This window comes from Ahaetulla prasina, chromosome 3 (genome assembly GCF_028640845.1).
Source record: "Ahaetulla prasina isolate Xishuangbanna chromosome 3, ASM2864084v1, whole genome shotgun sequence".
Taxonomy (NCBI): domain Eukaryota; kingdom Metazoa; phylum Chordata; class Lepidosauria; order Squamata; family Colubridae; genus Ahaetulla; species Ahaetulla prasina.
In genome coordinates this window covers 76,569,247-76,596,282 of record NC_080541.1, presented here as the reverse complement: position 1 = coordinate 76,596,282, position 27,036 = coordinate 76,569,247, and the positions used below count along the sequence as shown (strand labels likewise).

Sequence of the window (27,036 nt, the reverse complement as noted above, 5' to 3'; positions counted from 1 at the left end):
TATGACGGTTGCAGTGTCCCGAGATCATGTGATCACTTTTTGTGACCTTCTGACAAGCAAAGTCAATGGAAAAGCTTGATTCGCTTAACAACGATGTTACTAATTTAACAACTGCCATAATTCACTTAACAAATGTAGCAAGAAAAGTTGTAAAATGGGCCAAACTGCACTTAACAAATTTCTCACTTAGCAACATAAATTTTGGGCTCAATTGTGGTTGTAAGTCAAGAACTACCTATACACAAGGGTTATCTTGCTTTTGTAGATTTTATGTAAACTCTTTTAGAAGCTACTTTTAACTGAAGAGAAGGGTAAAAATATTTTAATAAGTATTCTTACAATTCCATAGCTTGTGTTTCTAGCAAGTGCAAAAGTAGAATGGTAGTTTAAAAACTAAACTCTGGAATCTCGTAAAAACTACAAGTAGCATGCATCTCCAATTCCTTTTATCCTAGGAATGTGTCCAGACCCCCATAGCGCACATACAGTAGCCCAACAGTTAACTGTTTTGTATTTTCAGCCCCATCTCACCTTGAATATGATTGCTGAAAGGGAAACACTGAAGAACTGAGTTTTTGGTTAAGCTAATTTTTCTCTGGAAAAAAAAAATCTCAAGGGAAATTTAACAGTGACTTCAAACAGAGGCAACAGAAGATGATCAGCTGTGAGATTTGGACTGCATCCTTTTCAGGACAATAAAGATTGCTGCAAGCTCAAAGATGGATGAAAAGGACTTCAATTTATTAATGGAGAAAGACCTTAGAATGATATTTTGGAATGATTTTCACTCCAGCCAATAAATGTGAAATAAAGTGTGAAGTGAAATTCAGCTTCTCTAAAAGACAAGAATTTGGGAAATGTTGCTTCTTGGATGAGAAACAAAATTTCTTCAAGGAAAAACAAAGTCCAGTTGCCTTTTGAAAAAGCACTTTTGGGTTGCTCTTGAGAATATGTTTAAAAGTTAAAGCAAATGTGCAGGTTAGGTTTGTTTGGTCTCAAACAAATCTTCTATCATTTCTTCAAACCATGGCCAAGGCTCTTTGAATTAGTATTATCTAGCATAGCTTGCAGTAGCAAAATAATCTGTACTATTAGTTTTTGCTGACTTGTTTAGAATGAGCAAACACTGTTGTGAATTCTCTTATGTGAGTCATGCAAGTTGGAAAAGCATGCAGAGAATGACATCTGGAATACTTTCCGATCCTTTAACCAGCAATAGCCTTGGGAGGCCTCTGTATTTTCTTCTGGGTCATTTCTTTTATTGGTTTCTGTTTTTCTGATCTCTCATGTTGGGTCTGTTTATGAGTTTGGAGAAGCACAGAACAAGCTGCTGACATTCCACATTAATCACCTAGCTAGGAGAAAAGGGGCTTAAAATGCCACAATCAGCAACTTTCTATGCTATGCCCAACTGCCTCACCCAGGGAAGCTTTGATGGCATTTGTTGTTTTTTTCCCACAGCTCCAACTCAGAACCAGCCCATTTTGGAACACAAGCTTTCGTTTCCAAGAAGTCTATAGAGATTCTCAGTCATCCAGGTCATGGTTGTTCCAAAGGTGCTTTTTCAGGAGGCAACTGGACTTTCTTGTTTTTTCTCTTTGAAGACATTTCTCTTCTCATCCAAAAAGCTTCTTCAGCTCTGACTGGATGGTGGGGAATGGAAGGATTTATACTCCTTGCAGACAGCTGGTCATTTGGATCCTTTTAGAGCAGGGGTCTCCAACCTTGTCAACTTTAAGACTTGTGGACTTCAACTCCCAGAGTTCTGGGAGTTGAAGTCCACAAGTCTTAAAGTTGATAAGGTTGGAGACCCCTGTTTTAGAGAGTTGTTGAAGCACTTGGAGGTTTACCTGTGTCCTCAGGATCAGGAAATGCTCCTGGTTCCTGTAGACTGCAATTTTTTTCCTCTAGAAATCCATTCCTACTCCCACACCATTCCAAGGGTGTTCATCCCAAATTGTATAGCTAAAAGTCTGTAGAGATTCCGAGTTATCCAGGCCATGGTTGTTCCAAAGGTGCTTTTTCAGGAGGCAACTGGACTTTCTTGTTTTTTTTTCCCTTTGAAGGTGTTTCCCTTCTCATCCAAGAAGCTTCTTCAGCTCTGACAGGTGTGGGAGTAGGAATGTATTTCCAGAGGAAAAAAATTGCCGACTACAGCAACCAAGAGCACCACTCAAATGACCCTGAGAACACAGATAAACCTCCAAGTGCTTCAACGACCTTCTAAAAAGGATGCAAATGACCAGCTGTCCGCAAGGAATAGAAATCCTTCCATTCCCCACTATCCTGTCAGAGCTGAAGCAGCTTCTTGGATGAGAAGCGAAACGTCTTCAAAAGAAAAAACAAGAAACTCCGTCTGAAAAAGGGGGGGGAAGCACCTTTCTCTTTGCAGGATTCTCACTCACACCTGCGCGTTTGTCTGCATTCTCCCCAGCGAGTAATTACCGTAGGCGTGTGTGCATACGGATCCCGCCTCTCTGAGAATGTTTGGGCTCTTCCCATGTGCTATATCTGCGCGTGTTCGTTTTATTTCCAAGTGTGCCCGCCCTTCAGCCGGAGAAGGGAGGGGGGAAAAACCAACAACTAGTGACATGCATGCAGGCGGGCGGGAGGGTATTATCTCCAAAACGTCATTCGAAACCACCCGCCTCTTGTGGAGGCGCATGCGTCGTGCGCACCGAACCGGGACCCGTACACGCCGGAATAGAGCAAAGTTGGCTTAACTGAGCGCTTTATCTAGGGAGAGGCACCGGTCGACCTCCGGGCGCGAGGAGAGCAAAAGCAACGGCTCCGCGGCGTCGTGCAAAGCGAAGAGCAGGGATGGTCAGAAGCCTGGCCGCTGCCGCCATCGTGGGGAACGGGCCAAAAGGTTTTTTCCTCGTCCAGGGAGAGCCCGCCGTGTTTCTCGGCGTCGCGCGCTCCCCTTTTCCCGGCGGTTGCCTAGGAGATCGGAAGCGGGCGAGTGGCCTCGCGGGGAGGGCTTTCGGGGCGCGCGCGCGGCCGGCGGCGGGAGCCAGCCCGGGCGGGCAGGCGTGTTCTGTGGCGCGCGCCCCCTCCTTGTCGCGTGCCGAAGGCTTCCCTTCGCCTGCGGTGGGGATCCGCTTCCTCAGCCTGAACGCGAGTCGCTGCCGAGCGGTGGAAGGACGAGGTGAGGCGGGCAGGGCAGGTTGGAGGGGTGGACGCCTGTACGTCGCTTCTATGGAGGGCTTCTCTAAGTGCACTTGGGCAGTAGGAAAAGGCAGCTGCAGTTAACACTGTTCTACTCCGGAGTAGCTAACCTGATACGCTTCCCATGTTTTCGATTTCACTTCCCATTCGCTCCCATTAGTGATCAGAGTTCGTGGAGGTTGTACTACATAAGGCGAAACATTTGGAAGGTGTCGGTTTGATTTATGGAGATTCTCAGCCATCCAAGTCATGGTTGTCCCAAAGGTGTTTTTTTTTTTTTCAAGAGGCAGCTGGACTTTCTGGTTTTTCTTTGAAGACGTTTTGCTTCTCATCCCAGAAGCTTCTTCAGCTCTGACTGAAGAATTCCCCACCATCCAGTCAGAGCTGAAGAAGCTTCAGGGATGAGAAGCGAAACGTCTTCAAAGAAAAACCAGAAAGTCCAGCTGCCTCTTGAAAAAAGCACCTTTGGGTGTAGGTTTGATTGCAAATGGCATAGATCACATCAGTTAGGTAATAAATGATAAAGATCTGGGTGCAGTGGCAAAGGATGATATATTATTTATGGAATTTACTATATTAACCACGTTCTATAATATATTACTGTAATATTGATGTGATGTATAATTTTATAGACAGACTACTTCCGTGTAAATAACCAATCACAATTTGACGATTGTATGCTGTGTTAAGCATCTACTAGACTTGATTAGTATCCAACTCTGCGGAACTGGTAGCAAATTATAATAGGCAGAGTAATTTTAAGCAGTAAGTAGTGTCATAATCAAAAGTACAAAGTAGAAAGTTAATGATAGTCTGATCCACACAAATCTACAAGCTCTACATTTGCTTTGTTTGATTTAGTGTATGGGGACCTATTATAGAACAAAAAACAACTCCAGCAGGTACAAACAAAAATACCACAAATTGTTAGGAGGCTCTTCATCCATCCATCATTATTACGGCATGATTTAAAAAAATAGACTTAAAAATGAAAAGCAGTAAATACCTTTTTTAAAAAAACAAAGGTTTAGTTCCTCTCCCACAAATTCTATCATTTGTGCTTCCCCTCCCATATATGCACATGGTCACAAAGTTTAAATTATAAAGGAAACAACCTTCCTTCTGCTATCAGAATTTTCTTTAGAATATATTTAGAGGGTAAAAGACCTGGAGGAAAAAATATCTTACTGACTGAGTGTTTGGAAAGGCTGTCTGCATAGAACATATACCTATGTCATACTAGGTGAGCCAAGCTGACCAGATTTAGAAGATGTCTAAATTACACTATTAGTCTATTATTCAGGATAATTATTTAAGGATTTGATTGAATGGATTACATCCCACAATAACTTGATTAAAAGATTTGTGTTCTGTTTCCTATTAAACCTTAAAGTAGCAGCTTAAAATAACTAAAACTGCAACAGAAGTGGCTTAAACGATTAATTTAAAATGTGCATTAATTTAAAAAATTTTAAAAATCAAATGAATAATAAAGCTATAACAAAAGAAATATAATGAACTGTTAATGTTTCAACTTCCATAAGAATGGTAGTTTATCTAAGAAATGATAAATTGTCCATGAGAATTTAGATGGAATCCCTGGGCCATAGAAGGAAAGAGGGGGAAGGCAGAAGGCAGACATACCAGATTGAGTCTAGCCAGAGTCATGATACAAGATCATCTTGGTAGATTGCAAAGGAGACCAACGCTATATAATTAGTATAATGACTTGCACTTTGAAGAAAGACAACTGCAGTGAGTTCTATTGAAAGGTCACCTTTCTGCCATCCTTAAGAAGCTGCCTGTGGAAAACAGTATCTAACCAAAGCTAAGTCCTTTCCGATCACATGGATTAAAAGAAAGTACATTTAGGAATGTACTTCATTTTAATCCATGTGAAATGGGTTAAACGGTTTAAAAAGTTTAATGGTCTGAGGTTGATGTTAAAACACTTTTCATTAAATGATTGATGTGTGTGTAATCATAAACATATTTATATTTATTCTCCATCAATGCATGTTTGCAGTTAACTGTTTAAAGAAGAAGAAATGGGAATTATAAAAATTCCACTCCACTTTTTGGTTAAAAATAGCTTTAAATGTTTTAATTGGTGGAAGCTGTAGTTACAGAGAACATATCCCAGCTATTTAAAGCTGAAATACAGTGTTTTACTTTAAAAGAGAAAATGGTAACTTGCTTATATTAATTTTTTTTTACATCAGCTCTACAGTTTGAAAACAGCAAAAGTAGATGTTCACCATTGGGAAGTAGAACACTTTATTTTGATACCCATTCCTTTGTATGCCTCTTGGAAGAAAATGGTAATGAATATATTACTCTACAATTTGAATAACAATAACAGTTTTGTTATCATTTTATCTCTTTAGAAATAACCACTTACATAAATACTATTTTGCATGCATTTTTCTGGAGTAAGTTAGCTGGCATTTGTATGTAGTAGTAGTGTATTTATGTCACTGTAATAGTAAGCATGAATTTTGGGGGAAAGGTAGTATTAATGATTTTACACAATTGCATATTAGTTAGAAATTAGAACTAGATTTCATTTTCTGTCCATTTCTGTACTTTGAAATTAATGCTGTTAAACATTGATATGCATAAGTCATACAAGTATTTCATTGTTGATCGATTTTATTTAAGATGCTATCTTTTCAATGATTGCCTCTTGTAATAATGTAAAACTTATGTGTAGCGCTTTTCCCCCCCAAATATTCTACATATATATCCATTAGTTTTAGATGTTCCATATCCAATAAGAACAGGTGCAAAGGCCATAATTTGGCAGTGGCTAAAGCAGTGCTTCTCAATTATTTTCTGTCATGCCCCCCTAGGAAGAAGAAAACATTTTTCGCGCCCCCCGCGAAAATATGACGAGGCGTATGTAGCGCTTGGCTTCACTGTGACTACGGTGGGAGACGAGGAAACGCGCCCCCCTTTACGGAGCCTCGCGCCCCCCCTGGGGGGCGCGCCCCACTATTTGAGAAGCACTGGGCTAAAGGAAGGCAGGGCATAGAGCAGTGGTTCCAAAAGCATCTCAAAAATCGTGGTGCCCGCCCCCCCATATATAATTCTTACTATTCAAAAATTGAACTCCTTCCCACAGGAGGAAGTCTAAAAGTCCATTAATTTGGTTTAAACAAGGTTTCAATTGCCTCCATTAAAAATCAAATTGCCCCCCTGTGAGGCGTGGGCCCCACATTGGGAAGCACTGGCATAGAGGGAAGGTAAAATGTTGAGAGGTTTGAGTGTCAGGGGGACACCTCGTGCTGGGAGATGTTAAAATCATTGCCTTAAGGATTAAGGTCACAAGCCAGTACATTGGTGGCAGCTGAGGGAAGGCAAGGAAAAGAAGGTACTGGAAAGATGGGTGGGCTGGCTGGTGGAAAAGGCCTCGCTGGCCGTCACTAAGGTCATTGCAATAAGGAGCAGACACACCAGCCATGCAGAAAAGGGAACAGGATGCAACTCCCATCATTTTTGCCCTACATCCTTCTTAAAATCAATCCAATGAGTGTTTGGAATGAGTGTTTGGATAGATGAAATATTCTAGCTTTGTTTCCGCCAAGAAGCAAATTCAACAAAACAAAACTTTCAACAAAACTTCCAGATTGCAATAGTTTGCTTTGTATTTGAAGCAAAAGACACTTTTCATTCAATGTACAGACCAAGTTCTGTATAAAATGTGTAAGAAGGCACTGCAAGAGATGTAGATTTAAATCTTCAGAGGCCCTAAAAAATTGAAAAATTCTGCCTCGTTATTTAGGGTTACACCTGTTCTCTAATGATAATTATATAGGAAGGGATGGATTTTTTTCTGCTCACCAAATTATTACTGAAAGCTCTTGTTTTTATGATTATGCTTGTTGAATTAAATGTGTATGTAGCAAATAATAATGTTTTATATTGTTTTAGGATTCACCACTCAGCAATCTGAGATTATTGTGTCTGCTATAATGAACATTATGAAAAGCAATATGGATATGATACACAAAGACATGGTCACCAAAATGCAACAGGTTGAGAATGTATTTAATATATAATTATATTTACTAGGGTAGACTCAGATTAAAACCATCTAAATTGTAGACATTTAGTTATAATAACTGATTTTGATAGTGCTACTAACATAAAATGTGTTGCAAAGTAAATATATAAAATACGTCTGTGCTATACAATAGAATACTGTGATCTCCATCTATTCATAAATCATGCAAAACCATTCATTTTTGCTGATACGGCCTTATTTTGCATGGATTATTATATTTACCTTCCAAGTTAGTACTTCTTCATGAGTCCAAGGTGAATGTGAGGCCATGCATAAGGCATCTGTCTTACAACTCTTCAAGTTGTATAGTGATAGAGGGAGCGACTCGTTGCTCCTATATAACACCTCTCCTGCGCAGGCTGCACTGGCTTCCAGTGGTCTTTCGGGTACAATTCAAGGTGTTGGTTACCACCATTAAAGCGCTCCATGGCATAGGACTGGGTTATTTATGGGACTGCCTGCTGCTACCGGCGACCTCCCATCGACCAGTGCGCTCCCATAGGGAGGGTCTCCTCAGGGTGCTGTCAGCCAGACAATGTCGGCTGGTGACACCCAGGGGGAGGGCCTTCTCTGTGGGGGCACCAACCCTCTGGAACGAGCTACCACCAGGTATCCGCCAACTCCCTGATCTCCGGGCCTTTCGACGCGAGCTGAAAACATTTCTGTTTCATCGCACAGGACTGGCCTAAGGATTTTTAAGTGGGGTTTTTATTGGTTTTATAGTGTCCAGCCAACTTTGAATTTTCTCTTTTTAAACTGGTTTTAATTTTTGTATCAATTGTTTTATTCTGGCTGTAAACCGCCCTGAGTCCTTTGGGAGAAGGGCGGTATAGAAATTTAATCAAAATAAATAAAATAAACAAATAAAATAAATAAACCAAATAAACATTTTTGGGGAATCACACTACAACTGTAGAAAGCACCTGCCATTCCCAGGAAAAGACAGAACTATTTTAAATAGTAACAGAGAGATCATGTGAGCACCTCAGCAGGTGCCAAAACTGCTTTTGGCCTTTGAATCTCAAACAATTGTAATAGGCAAAGAATTGCGCAAACATACACACTGCAGGAATGTAGTAAGTCATGGCTTAAATAGTCCATCATATATATATGATATCTCAGCACTGGTTGTACTGTTGGCCTGAAAAAACCCTTTTTCCTTTTTCCTCCAAAGGAAATTGCTGTTCAGCAGATAATGTCTCACATTGGTGTTGTAAAAAAGGATATGATTATTTTGGAAAAGAGTGAATTTTCAGCACTTCGGGCAGAAAATGAGGTAATTTTTTACAAAATGTAATGGCTATTTTTTGAACGTATGTGGATGAAATTTTAGTAATGGCTCAAAAATACGTTGAATCCATTTAATATCAGCTCCCATCTGAAATTAAGGAAAGGCTTCTGTTTTTAGTTTTAAGGTAGAAACCTTGTTCTAAATAAAATTACTGACACTAGACTATTGAAAGGGGTTTTGTATTTAACCACATTGAGAGCAGTAGATAAAAGAATGTGCTATTGCTGTTGTTAGTTGCGAAGTCATGTCCGACCCATGGCGACCCCATGGACAACGTTCCTCCAGGCCTTCCTATCCTCTACCATCCTCTGGAGTCCATTTAAGCTCACGCCTACTGCTTCAGTGACTCCATCCAGCCACCTCGTTCTCTGTCGTCCCCTTCTTCTTTTGCCCTCAATCTTTCCCAGCATTAGGCTCTTCTCCAGTGAGTCCTTCTTTCTCATTAGGTGGCCAAAGTATTGCAGTTTCATCTTCAGGAAGAAGGTGCTATGCTCGTGCCTATTTCATTTCATGGTGATTTTAGAGTCCAACAAAAACCAACACAAAAATACAAAACAATATAGTTTCTCTGAGACTGGAAGTCTTGATTTTTGACTTCCCCTTTTCACCTCCATGTATTTGGGAGTGCTTTAATAAGATCAATGTGCTTGCTACATTCAATTCAGCTTTGTACAGGCATATATTGTAGATGCTTTTTAAATATATTCATATACACTCATATAGTAAATGTAGTTAAATGAGAATTCCAAGTTGATTGTAACCTAAAATCTGTATTTGCTACATGCTCACTATTTTTTTTGCTTGGTATTTTAACTAAGTTTATTTTCTTTTTTTTATGCAAAGAAAATAAAACTTGAACTTCAGCAGCTAAAAAAGCAAGTAATGGTAAGTTACATTATTTTCAAAATGCAACTTCAGACTATAGAATGAATATCTACTTTCTGTGAGAAGTTATTTAATAATTTTGCCCTGTATCCACTTATATGGCCGGTTTAGCTCACGCTGGTAAAAGCCTGTTATTAAGAACACAGTAGCCTGCAATTACTGCAGGTTCGAGCCCGGCCCAAGGTTGACTCAGCCTTCCATCCTTTATAAGGTAGGTAAAATGAGGACCCAGATTGTTGGGGGGGCAATAAGTTGACTTTGTAAAAATATACAAATAGAATGAGACTATTGCCTTATACACTGTAAGCCGCCCTGAGTCTTCGGAGAAGGGCGGGGTATAAATGTAAAAAAAAAAAAAAAAATATGGGAGCAAATGCCATTGGGCTCTACTGCCCTTCTGAATGAATACATATATATAGGATTATATTCTAAAATTACAAGCACTTGGTAAGAACCAGCATATCAGCAGCATTGTCAAAATCCAGCATATCTGCTTAACCCCTCAGGAAGGATTATGTATGTATTTCTATAAATACAGATTGTTTAAACACTGCTGAATACAAAAATTCGCCATTAGTCTAGAAAGGGTTTGTTGCTTTTACAACTCAGAATGATAATGAAATTATATGCTGACAAAGTAATAAATACACATGATATACATATCACATGCATTTATACTAACAATCTGTACATGGAACCTTAGAAATACTGATGTATCTTGTATCTTTTGGTCTCTATCTTGTATCTTGTAAGCTCTATCTTATATCTTTCCCAGAAATTGCTGGGAAAATTTACCAAGCCCCAAATTTAAGAAGAGGGCTGGGACTTCTGTTATCAAAATAAGTTGTCTACATAAAGTGAAACCACTGACCGATAATTTGCTTTTCATCTATAATAAACTAGTCCACAGAAACAATACCAAAAGAATCTTGGTAATAAAAATATTCTAGTAAAATTACCATAGCTAAAATACATTCAGCAAAAAAATAAATACATTTTCTTATAGCTAGTTGATAGAGGACTGCTTGTACAGTCTGAAATAAAGGTAGTCTTCAACTTATAGCAGTTTGTTAGTGACCATTTAAAATTACAACAGCACTGAAAAAAGTGACTTAAGACCATTTTTCACACTTACAACCCTGTTCTGTCCCCCCCCCCACCTCAGTCCAGGAGACACGTGTACTGACTCAATTAGCCAGCAATTTAGTCCACGGCAGCTATCAGCTCTGGCAGCAGACCAGCGAACGTCTGCCAAGGTTTTCTTTATCTTCCCTGATGTTACCGGAGCAACCAGGAAGTCAGGAACAAACAGCAATCCAGGCCAAATGCTCAGTCAAATAGTTCAGCTCAGGTTTTCTCCAGTCAGTTTGCTTTGTCCGTCACGAAGTAGTAGAGCAGCCCTTCTGCTTTTATACCCTGTGGGGTGTGGCTCCGTGACTCAGCACTCTTTAGGCCTGCCCCACCCCTTCTTTTGTTGTTCCCGCCTCTCTTGTATATGAAACCTGGGATCTAACCAGGACTGATTGTCCACAGCTGGGTCTGGAAGCGTTGCCTGGGCGGGGGGAGATACAGGAGACAGAGGCCTCGTCACCTCCTCCACCTGGCCTGCCTCTGGCTCCTGGAGCTGAGCCAGAGAGGCTGGCCCTGCAGAGGGGAGCCCCGACGGCCCTTCCCCCTCACTCTCTGAGTCACTTTCTGGCAGGGGGCCAGACCCCGGGAGGGGGGCTGTAGCCACAACAAACCCATTGCTGCATCACCATGGTCACATGATCAAATTTCAGAAGTTTGGCAGCTGATTCATAACGGTTACAGTGTCCCGGGGGCACGTGATCACCTTTTGTATCCCTCTGACAAGCAAAGTCAATGGGGAACCCAGATTCACTTAACAACTGCAGTGATCACTTAACAATTGCGGCAAAAAAGTCATAAAATGGAACAAAACTCACCTATCTAACAGCAATTTCGATGCTTAGTAACATAAATTTTGGGCTCAATTGTTGCAAGTTGAGGACTACCTGCTTTTGAATATGTATGATAATATCTTTCCCTACATTCTAAATTAAAAGCATTTCTCGCGCTGGATTATGTGGTGAAACATTGCTGTTGAAAAAGTAAATCATTGATGGGTGTTTCTGTGATAGTGTTCAATAGATGCGGTATCATAGGAACAGAAAGTTTGTGTGGCAGATCTTCAGAATTCAGCTAATTTAAGGCACCTTTTATAAATTATATTGAAGTTTCTTGACCGGATACCAAGTAATATAGAGAGAGGAGTATTCATTTAAGTAAAATACACATTTTCATGCTTTTATTTAGTTTTCTCCTTCTGCTTTGGAGCTCTAAAAAACCTGGAAAAATTTAGCAGGAGGAGAGTTTGATAGAATAAAAGAAATGACATATTTCTGGAATAATTTAGGGCTGTTGACTGTGGAAAAGTTCATTAAATATAGTATTGCTTTTTTTGATTAAGGAATCTGAATACAGGCATTCAGTTTAGTTCTATGCAATTTTTTTCTAGGATGAAACTTCCAAAGTAAGAACAGATAGCAAGTTAGATTTCAATCTAGAAAAAAGCAGAGTAAAAGAATTGGTATGTATGCTTTCCTTTTATATAAAGATTATTCAGAAATACCATCATACTGTATCATGTAACTCTGTGTTAACTGTTAAACAGGTTCTCATAATTATTACGTTACTATTTGATCAAATAGTATTGTGAGAATGACACCTGTCTAATGTTTTAATCCATTAGATTAAATTAATTAAAAATGGATTAAACTAATGGATTAAATACTAGTTTTAGAAAAAAACACCTTTTTTTTTACAGAACTTGAAATAAATTATTTTAGGATCACTGGCTGCACAGTTTAGATTCTCCTGAGTGCTTAATGAGTTCAAGAACCATAGCTAAAAATAAACTTCGGAAGATATTTATGATTTTCCTGGGCTAATGTAGATTTGAAAGTATTTCATTTGGAACTTAACCTGATGGTATTTAGATAGCATTTCATTCATATAACTGCTAGTAAAGAAGGTAGAATAGAATGTGGAAGAGGCAGTGATATTTTAAGACGATTAATGACAAATGGAAGGTGACCTTTTTTTTAGAAGCAAAAGATAATTAACTACTCTCTTCTTTTTCAGTATTCACTTAATGATAGAAAAGTATTGAAAATGAGAACAGAAATAGTGGAACTGGTAAGAATTACAAATATAATTAATCACAATAAAAGTCCTATTCAGATCTGTTTTCAAACTTACTTCATTATTTAATTAATCAAATGAATATAGCCACTCCTCTCAGCGAAGGCAACTCTGAGCAGCAAACTATAATCAGATAAGAACCATAAATAAAAACAAAAATATATACTATAAACATCTTTTTAATAATAAATATCATAAAAGTAAAAGATACAAACCACAGAAGGGGGAAAAATAAAAATGGCCACCTCAACAATAGAGCCATCTGAGCAGCTGCCTGGGAGCCTCATGCCTAGCAGCATAAATAAGACTTGTGGTCTTTTCATAATATCAAAAGGGATGGAGCTATGGTAACCTAATGCTGGGGAAAAGAATATTCCATAACGTAGGTACTGTTGCAGAGAAGACACTATCCTGGAACTCATCAATTGAAGGTCCCAAGCTGATAGGACCCACAACACGCCTGCTCTGCCCAATCTAGATGGATGGCTGGTATATCTGGGAGAGGCAGTCCCTCAGATAATCTATTCCAGTGATGGCTAACCTTTTTGCCATTGCGTGCCAGGACGGGGAGGGGGGGTCATGCGCATGTGTGCCCACACCCATAATTCTATGTGCCCCGCCCCCACGCATGCGACTCTCCCCTCCTCTCCTCCTGACACATGATGGCTCGGTAGGCTCGTTTTTCTCTCTTACCTGGCTCCAGAGCCTCTCTATGAGTCTGGGGGAATGGAAAATGGCCTTCCCCATCTCCCCGGAGGCCAGAAACAGCCCATTTACCAACTTCCAGTTGGACTCCTAGAGAGGCTCTGGAGGCTGGGGACAGCAATAAACGTCACTTCCTGTCCAACCGGAAGTTGGTAAACGACCATTACTTGCCTTCGTTCACATTTTTTTTTAAAAAACCTATTACTTCGTATATACACAAAGATATTTGATTTAACTTTTGCATTAAATCTGTGAAAATAGTTAAATAGTGTTGCCCTACATACACATATTCAAATAAGTATTATTAGAAGTGAATTTTTAATTGCCAGACTGGGAAAAAAGAATGTAGCATTTCAATGTGATTGTAATACTGTACACAAGCAATTGGCACTATATTGTAATAAACATACATGCTGTATTATTTAAGAGCAAAAGCAGAATTTTCTTTCCCTATATATAAAAAAATATTATAAAAATAGTATTATTTTTGGGATATGTTTGCCTAATGTTTTAATAAAATGCTTAAAACTGTGTTAATGTTAACAGATTTGTTTTAAAGTGCTTTCTCTACTTTAAGCATGCCCAGCAGGATCGAGCTTTAACACAGACTTATAGAAAAATAGATACTGAAGTTGCAGGTCTGAAAACAATGCTTGAATCACACAAACTTGACAATATCAAATATTTAGCTGGTAAGTTAATCCTTTGTCTACATATATGCTTGGTCAATTTTCTTATTTGCCTGCTCAGTTTATGCTTATGTTTAATATTTATGTCAAAAATGAGTTTCTAGTTGGTACTAAACTATTTAGTTTAGTATATTCGTTTAAAACATACAACCCCTTGTTATTACCTCTATTGGTATATTTTGTTGGCATAATCTCTTGTCTACATTGCCTATGTGTTTGATGCCCCAAATACATTTTTCCTACTAGTTACATACTATAGCTTTCACTTTTGATGTTAATTGCTAAAACAGATAGGATCTATAAAACAGGTCATATCAGCATAAATTTATTTTAATATATGTAACTTAGTGTGTAAAATTTGAATAGCATAAACCGTTTTTTAAATTGTGATAAATAATTTGAAAGAATTTAAATAATATTTTACTCTAGTTCTGCTTACTTCTTTGTATTTCTTCCCTTTATTTGATTATTAGTCCTTTTTTCAATTTTCTTCATTCTCTGAAATACAGATCATAATAGGCTATGATCTACACAGCTTAGCAAAACATTAGTTTCCATGTTGTCTAATAATACACAATTGCATGCAAGATTCTAGTAATATGTTAGAACATTTTAATGTTGATAGAATTGTATTTTTGAAAGCACTAAAGCAACCATATTTAAACTTATTTTTATACCCAAAAATCCTTATGTATACTTTTTCTCCGTTTCTTCATCTAGGTTCAGTATTTACGTGCCTTACAGTAGCACTCGGATTTTACCGTTTATGGATATAATGAAACATTATTTTCGAGGATCATTAGCTTGCTGTAAGAAATAACATGTTATTTCCATCTGAAATAATAATTTTTTTCAGAGAGAGAGTACCATTTTATTTATTTGTTGCACTGAAGAATATAATCAAAGAATTACATAAGGGCTCCTGAAAATTGTATCGGAATCAAAATATTGAAAGAAACCTTGCCTGTGTTATGGGCATCCATATTTTGCACCGAATATATTCACTCAGAACTGAATGTTTATATGTCTCCAGGATATTATGATCCTAAAAAGATAGCTTTTAAAATACCTACTACCTATATCAAATGCAAGTTTTAAGTTAGAAGATTATTGGTATTATAACAACAGACATTAATACTAAGCGAGAGGGGATAAAATAATTCAATTGTCTTTATTTATCATGTTCCTTCAGAGCTAGAAATTCTTGAATTATGTCGTGGTTTACTTCCTTTGTATTGATAAACAGGATTCTAAAGATTTCTAGTTGCTGTATTTAATGGATGTTTCCACTGTCATCTGTTGTTAATAAATCTCCGTCCAACTAAAAATGTGTTATAAGCAACGGTTGTGAAAAGATTGTGCTGATAACAAAATGTCAAAAGAACAGTAGACAAAATCTTAACTGTTTTCTTAATATAAAAATAATGGAAGCAGAAGTTTATTTTTTAAAGTTTTACTTCCAATATTTTTATATTAGGGAAACAGCTAGAGAAGCAAGACATTTTTACTTTATAAAATAATAAAAGACTACCAACACAATCATAAACCTTATTTTTTTAAAAAAGGTTAATCAGGTTTATTCTTAGCCAGTGATTACAAGATTGTAGCCTATTAAGATTTTTCCAATATTTCCAGAATAACAGTAAATATAAATCAGTGACCACATTTATCTGCAGTTAAGCACTATAAGAAGTTCTTAAAGAGAAAACTTTCCCAAGTAGAAAATAGTATTGGAAATTGCAGCTAGAAGATAACAAATACCACAAATACATACCTGGAAATAAATTCTCATGAAATCAAAAAGTCATTTTGCAGACTGGAAAATTATGTGTACCAGCTACGCCAAAATTTAAACCAAGCGCATATATCCATAGGCACATTTCTTCTATGGAAATGTGGAGGAGAATGCTTGTTTTACATAAGCAATTGATTGTTAAATTTGGCAACATAAAAGAAGTTGTTATCACTTTTATGATGAAACAACAAATTGATAGTAACACTATTATTACCAAAGAAGAGAAAAATGGCTAGGTTTTTTCAGGTCAATGCCAAAATAATCCTGCAGCAAAATACTTTTAGTTGTTCATACTTATATAATTATTTCCCCTTCTTTTGTGACTTTTAATTGTCAATGACAAGCAAAATTGCCATTGATTATGATCCATTTAATTAGCCTTTTAAGAAAGATTAGACTTGAGACTTTAGGAATTTCTTCTTAAAATAAAGGTGACTTGAGTGGTTGCACTATTTTTATCAATTTTATAAATATAAAATACTCAGAAGAAATTGATGAATACAATTTACTGAGTAATACAAACTATGAAATATCGTTTCAACATAGTTGACCTTTTTTATTACGCTATATGTGTAATTACTTCTTTGTAATAGCAGTTCCAAAGTCTCTTTACATGTAAACTGTCACAAATTAGTGGCAAATAATGTTTTATAAAGAAATTAATTTACAAATAAATAGATACCTTAGATTACACTAAATAAAATAATAAAATACTCTGAAGTAGTTGTCATTGCCAGGCCTGAGATTGGTGTATTTTGTGAGCCCGTTTTGTGTGTGTGTGTGTGTGTATGAGAGAGAGAGAGAGAGATTGAGATTATTATTGCTTTTTAGTCCAGGCAGTTATATATTGTGACTAACTTAACTGTAAAACATAATAACTGTATTTTTAAAATGCCATCAATACTTCTAAATTTTGGTTTTTGTTAAATTGTATCTTATTAGTGGTTATATAAACTTAATCAGTAAAGACCCAAGAAAATAAATGGGAATTAAAGTTATCAGGTTTTCTATCATGGCGTAAAATGTATTGGGCTATTAAGTGTCAGAATAATTATATGTGGAATAAGTGCTTTAACTAATACATTTTTCAGGATAACTTTATTGCCCCTCAAATTATGTACTACTATGACAAAATTATACTGCTGCTGTTATATTTTCTTTGGGCAAAATATAGTCTCAGTGTAGCAATACATTTTAAAATAGGTATTCTTTATATGATTTTTTTTCATTCTATGATCAATATATATGAAATTGGAAGCTAACAACATTTTATGTAAAAATGCTTTCTATTTATTAAATTTATATCTATTTATTAAATCTTCAGTCCATTCCAGTGTATAGATTAAATTCAGGACAAAACTATTTATGTTAGAAAATTCTGAAAGCTCTCATTTTTAGAGAGCATCAGGTGGGAAAATACATATTTAATATAAAATGATTTAATTTAGATAGATAGGAAATGAAATTGTGGGGGGTGTCTTTCATTAATTGTGCTAGTGTCTCTTGGCATAACTGAAATTTCTCTTGGGCAACTTCAGGATAAGAATGAAATAAATATGTATTTGATTACTGTGCTATAAACCTGGCTGCATTTATGGAAGATTTTTTTCAGAAAGCTCCCCATTTTAGCAATGGCTTTTCCAAGTTTGAACATATGTTTAAAATTTCTCCAATGAGGCAAAAAATTTGGAGCTAGTTCCAATAACTTTATTGTTCTCCAGGACTGGCCCAAGTTCCTCCCCAACCTCATCATCATCCAAGTCTGCTGCCAGCTCTCCTGGCAGCTGCTGGACCACAACACTTTCTTTCGTATTACCACAAGAGATGAGGTTCTATGTGTCAACTGTCCCATTGCATTAAACAGAAAAGAAATTGCTGGGGCTTTTTTTTCTTCTTCAATAATATAACTTTGCTGAAAAGCCATATGGGTACAGAGGTAGAAAAGCCAGTTCTGACGTTTTCGTTTCCCAGTCGATGACCTTGGGGCAGGGGTGAAATCTAAACATTTTCCCTACCGATTCTGTGGGCGTGGCTTAATTGGTGGGCGTGGCTTGGTGGTCAGATGACTGGGTGGGCGTGGCCAATAACAATAAATAATAAAAATAATTAACAAAGTATAAAAAACAAGAGGTACCAAAAACCAACTTTCACACTTTACACACACACAACACAACTGACTTACATACAATGTAACAGCAGCTGCACTTCACATAGCCACAAAAAGCTCAAAAAGCAACTTTCACACTTTACACACATATACAACTGACACACATACACACAAAATGCCACAAACAGCTTTCTGAGATTTTGTGTGTTTGTGTAGTTAGAGTGAAACACTAGAGACACACACCAAATCTAAGAAAGCTGCACAAATATTTTATTATTTTATTTTATTTTATTGTGGACTTCAAATCCCAGAGTTCCTCAGCCAGCAAAGCCAGCCAGTTGATCACTGAGGAAATAGATTAGCTAAGCAATTGATTCTGTCTGGCTGAAAGTGAAACTGTTTTCGGGCTGGAAAAAAAGCCATGCGTTCATCAGTAATCAAGTAAGTGCCTTAGAATCTCTACTCTTACTTGTAGAAAACATGTTTTCTACAAGTAAGAGTACAAGTAAGGTTCTGCTGATGAGGAACTCAGGTGAGATCGCCAGAGGAGACTTAATTTTTTTTAAAAAAAGTTTAAAGTCTGCTGATCTCAGCTGAGGGGCGGGATCCTCAAAGGCTTTTTTTTACTTTTAAAGGCATGTTTTGGCTGAAGCAAAAGTGGCTTTTAAAAGTAAAAAAAACCAAAAAACTCTGCATATGGTGCGGCTCAGCAGAGGCAGGGGGGCCGGGCCAGGGATTTTTGCTACCGGTCCTCCGAACCAGCAGCTGCCATCGCTACCGGATCGCGCGAGCCGGTCCGATCCAGGAGCATTTCACCCCTGCCTTGGGGTTTAGGTCTGTCTCATGCATCCAGGAGGCACACTTGCTTTCCAGAATTCCCTTCCAAACCTCCCTTACCTTCCAATGCCTCCCCCACCCCCACCCCCATTACTGTTGTCTGGTTGAAAGTACGGCTGCATAGTAAGTCGACCATGACATCATGTATATTTCTCCAGGAATTGGTAAAGTAAAATCCTTACTGGAGTTCTAGCCATACTAAAATATCAATCTATCCTAGTTTCACCAAAGAAGTCTCAAGATAAAATAAGTTTATTTATAAGAACCTGAACTCTCTGGATCAGTACAACTTCAATATTTTATGTGCTTTCCAGCCATTACCTCCAACAATCATCAAGAGCAGATGCAAAGTTCTGATAACCACTTGAATGCCGAGACCTTTATTGTTGAAATTGGTTGATGGATAAGTTTGACTGTGTTTCATTTCATAGCAATTGTTAAGGGAGAAGTGTGAATCTGCCAGAGGTGAGGGAAAGAAAAGCCTCACTGTAAAGGTACTTGATTTTTTTTTCTTATCTCTGTACTCTGAGCAACTTTACGATAATGAGTCTGGGCATATTGCCAATTTAAGTCTTCATCTTTGAGTTTAAATGCTTGGTTTGAAATTGTCCTGTATATTTACTTGTAATGAGAGATGAACTGCAATACTATCTCACCGAGAAGTCATGCAATTCTTTATTTCTTGGGGGGAGAAGTAAGGTTCTTTTCAGTTTTATAAGAACTAAACAACCTTTGTGCCATTGGGTTATTGTTTCCGAGGTATTTTTTTTAACTAATCATAGACATAGAATGACTACAGCTGGGCAAAAAAGCATTGAGTGGGAATGACTTTTGACTTCCTGTTGGCATTCCCATTGAATTTTCTTATAGGAAGCTGGCAGGGAACAGTCGATGGAAGCAACATTCTCCCTTCCTTCCACACTCTTCTTTTCTCCCTCCTGCCCTCCTTCCTTCCTTCTTCCCTTCCTCTTAACTTTCCTTGTGGATATCTTGTCATAAAAGAATCAGTGGGGACGCTTGGAAGGTCCAAGTCCAAGGCTAACAGGCAGGTAAGGGGTACACAAGAAATTCCATATATGTCAGGGCTGACACAGGCTGGGAAAGAGCAGGGAGTGGGGGCAGCAGTTTAGGCTGGGAGTATGGGGGATTTCTTCCTCCCTGTCCCTTCCCTTCCCAGCATACAGGTAAGTGGCTGCTGCTGGGTGAGGAAAGGAGCAAGGTGTTGCGAGAATGGCTGGGAAACTGTCATGAAACATTCAAAACGAGCATCAAATGACTGCAACAGCAGCCCAGCAGAGCTGAAGCAGCAGCACTACTGAAGGAGCCACAACTTTCTCACATTTCATTCCCTCAGGAGTCAAGAGTTCCAGATTTTAGACATATTTTGTAAGTTAGCCCATTTGAGGTACTTTGGTTCAAAAATTGTTGCCCTATGATGCACCGTTTTGCCCATTTAAATGTTCTAGGAACAAGACTTTTGGTAGTTTATGGATATCATTCGTTGTTATTTTGATTTCTTATAATCACATTTTTTTCTGTTAAGTATAGATTCTCTGCATATGCAATATATTGCTATTTGAATATTGATTAGTTCCTATGAAGGTTCCACATCAGTAAATAGTATTAGAAAGTATGATAAATATTTAAATACTGTGAAGTTTATTACTAGATATTTGAAATGATGCAGATCATACAATGAATTGCTATTGGGAAAACATTGATAAGTGGACCAAAATAAAATTAATGGAGGAAGTTAATATAAAAAGAGCTTCGAGAACCAAAAAAACAAAATTTAATTTTAGCATATTTAAAATATGTTAAGGGCAGATACTTCTTATCTACAGGAGACTCATTTAGTGGAATAGGATAATTCCTATTTTTATTTATTAATGAAATATGGAATGAATAAATATTAATCTAGAAATATTGTGTGATACAAATTTACTTACAAATACTTCAATGACAGCTAAATATGTGGCTATTTTGTTTCAAAAAAGATTAGCAATTGAGGTGCAACAAATTATTGATGTAAGGAAGCAGGTGTAATAGCTTTGCTTAATATTTATGGCTCTAATTTAGATTCCCCTACTATGTTCTGTCGATGTCTCTAATACTTGAATGAGTGCATTTATGATCAAGTGGTAATAGGAGGAGATTTTAAAGACATTGGATCCTGACCTGGATAAAAATACACTGCTGGGGGGGGGTCATTAGTGAGGGAACAAACTAAGACCTAAAGTATATGGAAAAAATAGCTCTCTGCATGCCAGTAAAGAAACTTTGTCATACATCTCTAGTCTGCTTTGGTTACTTAAAACTGATATATTTTTTATCACAACAGCCTGGCAAAATCAATAGAATACAAAGACTAAGTATTGGGGGGGGGAAGTGTTTTCTTTGTCATCAGGCCCCAAAATTTTTAGAATAGAATAGAATAGAATTTTTATTGGCCAAATGTGATTGGACACACAATGAATTTGTCCTGGTGCATATGCTCTCAGTGTACATAAAAGAAAAGATACCTTCATCAAGGTACAACCTTTACAACACAGATGATGGTCAATATATCAATATAAATCATAAGGATTACCAGCAAAAAAGTTACAGTCATACAGTCTTAAATGGAAAGAGATTGGTGATGGGAACGATGAGAAGATTAATATTAGTGCAGATTTAGTAAATAGTTTTGACAGTGTTGAGGGAATTATTTGTTTAGCAGAGTGATGGCCTTCGGGAAAAAACTGTTCTTGTGTCTAGTTGTGCTGGTGTGCAGTGCTCTATAGTGTCATTTTGATGGTAGGAGTTGAAACAGTTTATGTCCAGGATGTGAGGGATCTGTAAATATTTTCACGGCCCTCTTCTTGATTCGTGCAGTATACAGGTTCTCAATGGTAGGTGTATTCTTTACTGGTATGCAAAGAGAGCAATCTGTGGGTTCCCAGCCAAAAAAATACCAAGAGTCCCAAGTATTCCAAGAACAAAGAATTAAATAGATGAGGAAATTATGCAGATTATCCAGATGTTGTGAATAATTTATAACATGATAGATAAAGGGACATTTTCAGATAAAATAAGGAGATGGAATTCAACCTGGGAACACTGGTGCCTCTGCTTCACTGTAGAAGGTTTCCTGCTTACATTTGTATACCATCTACACAATTGTATAAATATTCCTTAGATTGCTGCAGTTTATCATGTCAATGGGATGACCTTTAGGCTTCTACCAGGAAATGCCAAGTCTGAGGTCTGCCCAAAGCCCAGAGCTTAATTAGAAACACAACACCTAACCCCTTGCAGGAAATAGCAAGAAGTTCAACAAAGTTCAATCCTGGTTTCCGCTTAGATGCTAGTAAAGCTAAATTCAGTATACACAGGTGATAGTCTCAGGATTTGCAAAATCAGTATTTACCACATTTGCCTTATTGGCCACCTAAAGTTTTAAATTGCTTCCATAACATTATTGAAATATCTCTTTCCAGTTAACTTCTTAAAATTTTCTCTGGGGTTATATTGTACTTTTTTATCTTGCAAATTATGTTGGATGGAAAAATCTGAGACCAACTTAAAACCATGAACTTCATAGCTGAAGTCTAAATATCTCACAGCATTTCTCCTTTGAAAGCTAAATCCCAAACAAATAATAGTTTGTTGAATAAATCATGGTGATCAAGTTCACAGATACAGATTTGGCATGCAAATTACTATAAGCCAAAAGCAGAAAAATGCCAATATCAGTAGTGTTAGATTCAAACCAAGCTTACATGTCTGAAGTTGATTAGTACTAATGTTTAGTACAGTGGTAGTCAACCTGGTCCCTACCGCCCACTAGTGGGCGTTCCAGCTTTCATGGTGGGCAGTAGGGGTTTTGTCCGATACTGAAACATTTTCCTTTTTTTAATTTAATTGACTTTTTAAAAAAAATTCATAGCATTATTTAAAAACATTTTCTTTAGGTTTTCATAAAATTTCCCATGACAATTTAAATTTCTGAAAATATACTATTTGTATCGCCCACACATAAGTTTAGTTCATGTTAAGTAAGTGAAACTAAATGGCGCTATAGTGCGACCACAAACAAAAGAACCTCGTCCCAGAATAGCTCGCGCACCTCCCCCCACACCACCCAGCTGTAACAGACAAGCAGAGCTGGTAGCTGGTGCCCCCCCAAACCCCAATCCACGATGCACGAGAGGCATGCGCAGACGACAATACAGGCACATTACTATGGAACCAGTGGGCGGTTAGAAAATTTTACTAACAGAGATACAAAAGTGGGCAGTAGGTATAAAATTTTTTGACTACCCCTGGTTTAGTACTAACTGAAATTGATTAGTACTAATTTATGCAGTATACATGTAAGCATACTTGTGTTCTTCATGAGACTTTCGTTTCTGTTCAATTGTATTCTATTCTCAGAGACTGCAGTTTTCTGGGCACAAGTGGTTTATTGAAAGAGCCATTTTGGCGCAGTGGTTAGAGTGCAGTATTGCAGGCTAACTCACTGCTCACTGCCAGGAGTTCAATTCTGACCAGCTCAAGGTTCACTCAGCCTTCCATCCTTCTGAGGTGGGTAAAATGAGGACCCAGATTGTTGGGGACAATCCGCTGACATTTGTAAACTGCTTAGAGAGGGGCTGTAAAGCACTGAAGCAATATATAAGTCTTAAGTGCTATTGGTATTGCTATTATTGCCTCCTTCCTAGGGCTGCAAGAAAGTGACTAGCCCAAGGTCATTTGGCTGGCTTTGTGCCTAAGGCAGAACTAGAACTCATGGTCACCCAGTTTCATGCTTGATGCTTTCATCATTACACCTAACTGGTTCTCATTCATGAGACTTATTCTTTGGTAAATGTACAAAGGACTGCATTCTTGTTTTTAGGTAGCAGTCTCCTACTAATGGGATAGTGGCACCGCAGAAGCTAAATTATAAAATTATATCATATTCACATGCTGCATATTATTTAGAGGCTAAAGGAGAAGCATCTGTTTTTGGACAAGGATAATCAGATTTCAGGAAAGTTGTTGCACTGTACTAGATCTAAATAAAAATAAAACCCTATGTTCAAAATAGCTTGTCTACAGTATACGTTTGAATGAATGATTGTCTAAACAGTGGGCTATAATTAGATAGCAGGTAGATTATATGAGATAAAATGCTGAATAAATAAAACATTACATGAGAATAGGACATACTTAACAAAATTTAAAACCACTATATTTAAAAAATTTGCATTGTAAGCTCTTCTCCATACAAATAATATTGGAAATAAAACATTTCCCTCTTAAACTGATTAGGGGTCGACTTTTTTAAAAACAAAAAAAAGCAAAGAAAGAAGGAACAAATACACAGAACAATATGTTTTTTATTAAGTTAATTGGCATTGTTTTTCTTTTTCCATGGCCTCACTGGTTTACTTTCCAGCCCTGAAATCTTTGGGATGACATAGAAGAATTAGGTCATTTGGCTCAAGAACACATTTATTGTTCAAGGCAAAACTGTTAGCTAAGTTTTAAATGCACATTTATTATCCAATTGGATGCGAAAGCAAAAAAGATTTCAAAGTCGGATCCAAGAGTGGTAAATATTAAGCATATATGGGCTTATTAAGTTCAGTTGTATGGTCCCAGTTTGATCTGCAGCAAAATAACTGTTCTTTACATGCAAAGGAAAGCAAATAAAAATTATTTATTGCTTTACGTAATTCATTGTACTATAGGTAGTCCTCGATTTACGGCCACAACTCAGCCCAAAATTTCTATTGCTAAGCATGACAGTTGTTAAGTGAGTTTTTCCCTAGTTTGCAATCTTTTTTTGCCACAGTTCTTAAGTAAATCACTGCAGTCATTAAGTGAATCATGCAGTCATTTAGCAAATATGGCTTCCCCCATTTACTTGGCTTGTTGGAAGCTGGCTGGAAATTGTTAACACAAGATCCTGGGATAGTCATAAGTGTGAAAAACGGCCATAAGTCACTTTTTTTCAGTACTCTTGTAATTTCAGATGGTCACTAAACAAATGGTTTTAAGTCGAGGACTAGCTGTACATGACAATGAGAACATTATTTTCACTGTGTTTTGAAATCTAAAAATAAGATTATCCTCAGATGTCAGCAGCCCATCATGTAGTCATATTGTCAGCCCTTTCCATCTTCTATTTTGTTTTAAAAGTGGGTGGCAGCTAGAAAGTGCTAAAGCTGTTCTTTTTAAGTGGGAATGATTCTGTAGTGATGGTACAGGAGATACACAAACAAACTACTTGCATACTAGTTACTTAGAGGGATACACTATTTACAGAAATATAAATCTTTAACAGCAGTGCAAGTTGAATATTACACAATGGACTTTTATTACATAATTCCTGAGTTGTTGACAAGATCCAGTCTCGAATCTAAACTAGGCTTATTGAGATAATTCGGACTTGGACGAATCCCTTATTTCAATAAACTGTTCTGGACAACTGTCAAAAATTGTGTGGCAGGAAGCCTAAGTATTTAAAAATGCAAAAATAAAAAGAGGAAAGTATGTTACTAGTGTTAAGACATTTCAAAACAACATATCTCAGAATAGTGTCTGCAGAATTAGTTTCCCTTTTTTAGTTATGAGTCTGATCTCTGTGTGCACATATCCTTTTATTGCTGTCCCTTGTGGACATAAACAATTTCCTAAGAGAATAGAATTGCATTAAGTAATCCTTTCATTGCTGTCCATCAAATTTATAAGGTGAAGAAAAAAAAACTTTCTTCATTAGAGGCTATGAATGAAAATGTTTGCAATGTTCTTAAAGGGGATCCAAGTCTATCTAAAAATAAGTGGGAGTGTTGTTTTTGTTCTGCATTACAGGAACTCTCTTTAATACCCTTGCCTGACAGACACTCTTTTCCATTCAGGCAGAAGGGTACCATTGCCTATACCAGGCGTAGTCAACCTTTTTATATCTACCACCCACTTTTGTATCTGTTAGTAGTAAAATTTTTTAACTGCCCACCAGTTCCACAGTAATGTGCCGTGTATCGTTGTCTGCGCATGCCTCTCACGCATCGTGGATTGGATTTGGTGGGGCGCCGGCTACCAGCTCTGCTTGTCTGTTACAGCTGGGTGATGTGAAGGGAGATGTGTGAGCTATTCTGGGACAAGGTTCTTTTGTTTGAGGTCACACTATAGCGCCATTTAATTTCACTTATGTAACGTGAACTAAGCTTATGCGCGGGCGATACAAATAGTATATTTTCAGAAATTTAAATTGTCATTGGGAATTCTGTGAAAACCTAATGAAAATGTTTTTAAATAATGCTATGAAATTTTTTTAAAAAGTCAAATTATAAAAAAGGAAAGTGCTTCAGTATTGGACAAAACCCCTACCGCCCACCATGAAAGCTGGAAATACATATAAATACAAATTTAAAATGCAGTTAAAAACTTATTTTAAAATTAGCCTGAGAAGTAAAATATATAATAAGCTAAAAACCCATTTAAAATTAATTACTAAAATTTAAAAATTTGTTAAAATCAATTTAAGCCAGCCCGCGAATAAAAGATGTGTCTTCAGTTCGCGGAATGTCGAAGGTCAGGTATTTGGCGTAAACCGGGAAGTTTGTTCCAGAGTGGGAGCCCCACAGAGAAGGACCTTCCCCTGGGGGCTGCCAGCCGACATTGCTTGGGGGACGGCACCCTGAGAAGTCCCTCTCTGTGAGGCGTGCGGGTCGGTGGGAGGCATGTGGTAACAGCAGGCGGTCCCGTAAGTACCCAGGCCCTAAGCCATGGGCGCTTTAAAGGTAGTAACCAACACCTTAAAGTGCACTCGAAAACCACAGGTAGCCAGTGCAGTCTGTGCAGGAGGCGGTGTTATATGGGAGCTACGGAGCTCCTTCTATCACCAGCGCAGCTGCATTCTGGACCAACTGAAGCCTCGAGTGCACTTCAAGGGAGCCCCATGTAGAGAGCATTACAATAATCCAAGCGGCAGTAGGGACCAGGTTGACTACCACTGGCCTATACAATTTTAGAACAGCATTGACCCGTAACAAAATGAATGTAGAAAAATAGTTTCAATCTTTTCTGTAAATGCATCAGTGTAGTTTTTAATGGCATTTGCCTTATCCTGTTGACAGCACCTTGGCTCCTTATCATACTGTTACCTGGCATATATAGACCCACATGTAAAAATAAATTTGTTTCATTGGTAACTACAGAAGTAGACCCTTAAAAAAACAATTTTGAAATTGTTTCTTCCTTTGATCCCAAGTTGTAATTGCTGAGGCTGCTTGGACAAATTAGGGCAATGAAAGACTT

General features: G+C 37.5%; 1 protein-coding gene across 1 annotated transcript; it reads left to right on the top strand.

The window, feature by feature from the left end:
• The first annotated feature begins 2,645 nt into the window (after positions 1-2,645).
• Positions 2,646-16,537, top strand: MCUR1 (mitochondrial calcium uniporter regulator 1). The gene is made up of 9 exons (XM_058178776.1): positions 2,646-3,148; positions 5,391-5,489; positions 7,102-7,205; positions 8,409-8,510; positions 9,369-9,410; positions 11,929-12,000; positions 12,555-12,608; positions 13,897-14,011; positions 14,729-16,537. The coding sequence occupies exons 1-9, from the start codon at positions 2,821-2,823 to the stop codon at positions 14,782-14,784; spliced, it is 972 nt and encodes a 323-aa protein (XP_058034759.1). The 5' UTR covers positions 2,646-2,820; the 3' UTR covers positions 14,785-16,537.
• The last annotated feature ends 10,499 nt before the right edge of the window (positions 16,538-27,036 follow it).

Excerpts from the sequence above, each read along its gene's own strand:
- MCUR1 (XM_058178776.1), top strand. The coding sequence starts at position 2,821 with ATGGTCAGAAGCCTGGCCGCTGCCGCCATCGTGGGGAACGGGCCAAAA. Across the intron at positions 5,490-7,101 it reads ATGCCTCTTGGAAGAAAATG|GATTCACCACTCAGCAATCT; the intron begins GTAATGAATATA and ends ATATTGTTTTAG. Across the intron at positions 8,511-9,368 it reads CACTTCGGGCAGAAAATGAG|AAAATAAAACTTGAACTTCA; the intron begins GTAATTTTTTAC and ends TTTTATGCAAAG.